At 36.3% G+C, this 5530-nt stretch overlaps 1 protein-coding gene across 1 annotated transcript; it reads right to left on the bottom strand.

The window, feature by feature from the left end:
* Window positions 1-1156: 1156 nt before the first annotated feature.
* Window positions 1157-2572, bottom strand: LOC122003997 (probable carboxylesterase 17). The gene is made up of 2 exons (XM_042558946.1): window positions 1948-2572; window positions 1157-1874 (listed from the first exon to the last, which is right to left on the bottom strand). The coding sequence occupies exons 1-2, from the start codon at window positions 2514-2516 to the stop codon at window positions 1418-1420; spliced, it is 1026 nt and encodes a 341-aa protein (XP_042414880.1). The 5' UTR covers window positions 2517-2572; the 3' UTR covers window positions 1157-1417.
* Window positions 2573-5530: the final 2958 nt, after the last annotated feature.

Genomic DNA, 5530 nt, shown 5'->3' with positions numbered 1-5530 from the left:
CTAAGTCCTACCGAGCAACATAGCTGCCAAGTAACATGGCTAAGTCTAGCCAAGCAATACGGCTAAGTCCCACTGAAGAATATGGCTAAATTCCGCCTAGTAATACAAATAAATTCATTGAGCTAAGTTCGCCTAGCAATATAATCAAGTTTCACTAAATAATATAGCTAAAAAATATAACTAAGTCCCACCGACCATCGGAGATATTCTCTATCGAATATAAAAGTTCCAAAATTTTTAATTAAGAATATATGATGATTAATGAATGTAAAAGTGAGTAGTGAGTGTCAGTTTCCTTGATTCCTTCTTCTCCATACATGACAATCAATAAATGGAAAAGTGAGTAGTAAGTATAAGATATGATTCCCTTGATTCCTTTCTCCCTATACATGATGATCAATGAATGGAGAAGTGAGTAGTGAGTGTATTCCCTTGATTTCTTCCTCCTTATATGTGGCGATTAATAAATGAAGCAATAACAGATTGTTAGAAGCCTAGTCTTCACTAACTCACACTAGAAGAAGTGAAAGAGCATGAAACATTAGAAATACTTTTCTAACTATGTAAAAAGAAAAGTATGTAAAATCAGATGAAATAAGTGTGCATTGGTTCTCTAATTCCTATAAACGGAGGCAACTTTTCTCCGCCGCCTTCTCTTTGATCGGTAACGACTTGAACATCAAAGCAACTGTGCCTGGGAGCGATTTCAAGCCTTAACTTGTGTTATATCTCATGGTGTTGATTTTTTCCAGTTGAGAAGCCGATCCAAAGCCCGAGAAGACAGGGAAAAAAAAAAGACCATCACCTACCTTTCTAGTGAGATCATGAAAATCCAGTATAGATTGGGACATTCGTTTGATTGCCGAAGGATTGGGTCGCCCGAGTATGGGTAATAAACAGAAGATTTGCAGAGGAATGATACACACTCCTGATTAAAATCTGCAACATGCTCCAATGGAGTTTTTATGGTCAGTGGACAAGGAACTTGAGGTGTGTTGAGTGATTGCTTCCCTGCAACTGCAACCCTTTCCTGTTCTTGTTCTGTTGCGATGTTTTGGTAAATAATCCTCTTTCTTTCACATCCAAACTTGTGCATCACGAGAAACATCAATTATTTTTATAAGGAAAAGAAAAAAAAAACTTATTTGTCGAAATCACAAGCCAATTCAATCCCTCAAGTTAAATCAAGACAGTGGCCTTGTTCTTCAGAAATGCAAATGCCCTGTTTCTCCCACCACATGAACCCAGCCGATTGCGTGAGGCTCAAGAATTGTGACTGCGACGCCAAAAACATACCACAGAATCGAAATGAAGCCAAACGTATCGATCTACACAAACAATTAGAAAAGAAAAAGATAGAGATAAAAAAAAAAAAAAGAGTTATCAATCAAGAAGCCATTTTGATGTCTTCTGTTCTTCAGTTTGATCTGCCGTTGATGAAATCCTTGATGTGTGCCAACATCTCGGTGGTCCGCGCTTGTGACGAAGGGTAATTATGGAGGATTTGGAAGGCATGCCCGACTCCGGCCATCGTTACTTGCTCAACTCTGACGCCGGCGCTGCTCATCGCCTCGCAGAACTCCCGGCTCCGGTCCTTCAGAATGTCCAACTCCGAGTCGCACACCAGCAGAGCGGGAAGCCTCGAGGCCTCCGCCGCCGGAAGCTTCGCCGCGAGGGGGTTGCACCACCGGTGGTCCCGGTCCGCCCCCGCCGGCAGGGCCATCCGCCAGTAGCAATCCGACGTCGCCAGGCTCAGCGCCGACTTCGAGGATTGCGGCTGGTTCGTCTCCGACCATGTCCGCGCCGCGCCGCGGAAGAACGGCTGGATTAGAATCGCTCCCCGGAGAGGCGCTGCCGCCTCGGACCTGGCATCGCTGGATCAAAAATGTTGTAAAAATCGCATCTTGAGAGAATTTACTTCCGAAAATTTTGATTTAGTTTGCTTACTATTTTAGTGCCGCGTGGTAGGCGATGGCGGCGCCGGCGCTGTCGCCGGCGAGGAACACGCGGCTGAAATCGCAGAGGCGGCGCCACCGCGCGAGCTCGCCCGAAGCGCGATGGGTCGCCCACTGCAATACGCCGAGGCCGTCCTCGTACGCCGCGGGGAGCGGATGCTCCGGCGCGAGGCGGTAGTCGACGGACAGCACAGCGCAGTTGGCGCGCGCGGCCAAGCGGGCGGCGAACTCGTGGTAGCATCTCCAGGCGACGGAGCCGACGCAGAAGCCGCCGCCGTGGAAGTAGACAAGCAGGGGCAGGGCTTGGAGCTTGGGGAGGAGGTAGAGGCGGGCGGTGAGACCTCCGGCGACGATCAATTCCTCACAGACGACTTCGGGGTCGGGAGTGGAGGCGGGAGGGACGCTGGCGACGGCGGGGAGGCGCTCCACGTGGCCGTCCCTGTAGAGCCTGATGAGTCCGCGGACCTCTTCCGTGGCAGGGCCATGGCCGTCGCCGGTGACTGGTTGGTGTTGTGGGTTGATGTCGTCGTCACGCAGCTGTGCACAAGGAGAAGCCCCCATCGACTGTCTGATTCCGGCACTCGGCGGCGGCGGCGTCGCGGATTGACGGAATGGCAATGAACGATTTTTGTGTCAAATTTTATGTCTCATTTTCTGGACGAGAAAATGAGATATAAAATACAATCAAATTGCTTTTAGATTCAATTTTTTTTTTTTAAAAAAAAATACCTTTAAAATATAATTTTAAAATCATACCATTTTAATTTAATGGAGTATTGACTCAACAAATATATAGCATGAGTTTTATTAAAGTCTGCTCGGCCAGTTGAATAAATTATTTGACTGTTCTAGAGTTGCAAATTAAGAACAGAAATTTAATTTATTGAGGTATTTTAACAATTTTTAAAATTGACAATCAATCAATCATAAAACGCATGGACAAAATAATATTGTCTTAAATATAATGATTAATCTAAAAAAAATGTGTGACTAATTTTAAAAAATATATCATTAATTAGTAACTACTAGTTAAAGAGTCAACAAGAAAGACAAATGAAAAAATATCTTAAACGTTCATTTTTTTTCAAAAACAGTTTAAACTATAATTTCTATGTACTATAATTATTTGAATATTAAAAATTACTACAATAGTTTTAAAATTAGATTCCAAAAGCTTAAGTAATTAAACAATTAGATTTATTTAAATATTTTGATTAACTAATTTATGGTTCAAATATATATTAAAAATATATATATAAAATCAGATAACACCAAATCTAGGATGATGGTTCCATATAAATTTATATTCGTAGATAAATTAGGAAACACTCTCAATATTTCATAATTACACGTCCTATTGAATTCGATATGCATACAAAATTTAATAGGAAGGAGAAAATCGGAATAAATAATGTACAATTTAAAGTTAAAGTATAGTGTGTGATTTATTAAATATATGTATCATAATTGATTTTAAAAATAGATAGTTCATAATTGTAAATATTTCTTATGTAATTTAAATTATACTTATCATAAATAGTGGATGGACCGGAATTAATTATATTAATAAAAAGTAGACAAAAAATAAGGATAAAATAATATATCAAATGAAAATAAACTTTTAGATAAAATACATTAAATATTTTAAATTTGGCAATATTAAATTAACTAATTTCCCAATGTTGTATGAATTCTGAATAGATTAATAATTCAATAAAAACACTTAAATGACAATTAAATGGTAATGAGTTATATCTCGGGAGATGATATTGTCAAATTAATAGCTATTTACTACAACTGTAAAAATGCTTATAATCGATCGTTTAGCTTGAAAAATAAATAATTTAATCATAAACATTAGTAAAGAAATATTAATTTAGTATTTATTTAATCATAAATATTATAGATGAATAACTTTTAACAAATAAGAAAAATAAAAAATAAAGACATTAAGGATAAGGATAGAGTTAATTGGTGAATAATTTTAAACTAAAATTTTGTTAAAATTAATGTCGAGTCAAAATATCATCATAATTATAGGATAACTAAGAGAAGACGAGAAGTCGGCAATATTTTTAAATTATAAATAAGTTAAAATTATTATAGAATAAAAATACATATTTTTATTGATATGACAACAACGTTTTCCTATTTTAGGATTTCATATATACTATGCTGTCTGACTTCTATGTCTGATATTTTCCTATTTTAGGGTTTCACGTATACTATGCTTTCCATACCCGATTGGGGCGAAAAATATTATACTACAGGGTAAAGAAAGTAAAAAAAACAAAGTAATTTTACTATTTTATTAGAAATCTGGACCCTTTAATAATATGTTTATAAAGCTCAAAATTAAATTACTTGATGTAATTTTTTTTATACTAAAAATAAATTTAAAATTTATTAATAATTTTCGTTGTACTGTCATAATTTTTTAATCTCACATCTTAGGATTGACAATATCATAAATGAAAAGATTTTATAAATACCTTGGACTGATAATAATAATAATAATACTTGCTAAAGGTTCTAAATCTTAATCTTGAAAAAAAATTAATTTAATTTATAAATTAAGTAACTAAAATAAACATAGATATAAATAAAAAAAATGTTGATATTTCAATCTATTCTAATCTATTCCTTTTTGTTTATTATGTTTAATTTTTATTGATTAAATTTTCATTAAATGAACAATGGATACCACTATTAAAGAAAGGTAAGGAGTAAATAAAAAAGAGTTGTTTTTTCTTATAGCCATGTGGCTTGTTTTTGGATAGATATTAGTCGAATAATAAATAATCGTGGGACATATGGTCCTATCATTAAGGGTCAAATCCTTCAACTAGGATTTAACTTAATTTTCATTGACTCAAGTTAAACCCATGTTCAACCACCTAGATGAGTTGGATTGAACTAAATTTTATCTATAGTCAAATGGAGATGGAGTTAAATCTTTAAAAAGGTAGTTTTAATTTAATAAGGGCCATATATATGTTTAAGAAAATAAATGAAACCAGCCCAAACTAGATAATCAATTACATGCACAGATTGAAAATGATAACACAATAAAGTTGTCGGAAATCATTCACCGGTCAGCTTACAAGACCCTTAAAATGTTGCGAATGATCTTTTCAGCTCCCCATATACTAGGAATCCATGCCAAAAAAGGGCTTTGGGGGGAAGTTGCAGTGGAACACGTTCGGAGGGGAAAGACGAAAGATAACTTCTTTCATGTGTTTGGTAAAGCTCATTTTAAGACAGGAAAGGAAAAACTATCTTGCACTATGCGCATCCTCAATCAAACGCAAGAAATTTCTCACTTGACGATGATCAACGAACCTTATAGACTAAATCAAACAATAAGATAAAGTTACACATGACAACACTCTTATAGCCAACTCGAAATCGAACAAATCCGAGCAAAGGCGCATATGATCCCTACTAAGAAATCCTATTACCAAAAACTTAGCAGACCGAACAGATAATCTCCAAAGAACCCTAAAACAGGGGCGAAATGGTTAGAGAAAGAGCAATTCATCTTCTGCGGATCGGAAAGTCAAACAACGTAGGCA

Source organism: Zingiber officinale, chromosome 7B (assembly GCF_018446385.1).
Source record: "Zingiber officinale cultivar Zhangliang chromosome 7B, Zo_v1.1, whole genome shotgun sequence".
Classification (NCBI taxonomy): domain Eukaryota; kingdom Viridiplantae; phylum Streptophyta; class Magnoliopsida; order Zingiberales; family Zingiberaceae; genus Zingiber; species Zingiber officinale.
Note: the sequence above shows the minus strand (reverse complement) of the source record. Positions and strands in the feature narration are given on the sequence as shown.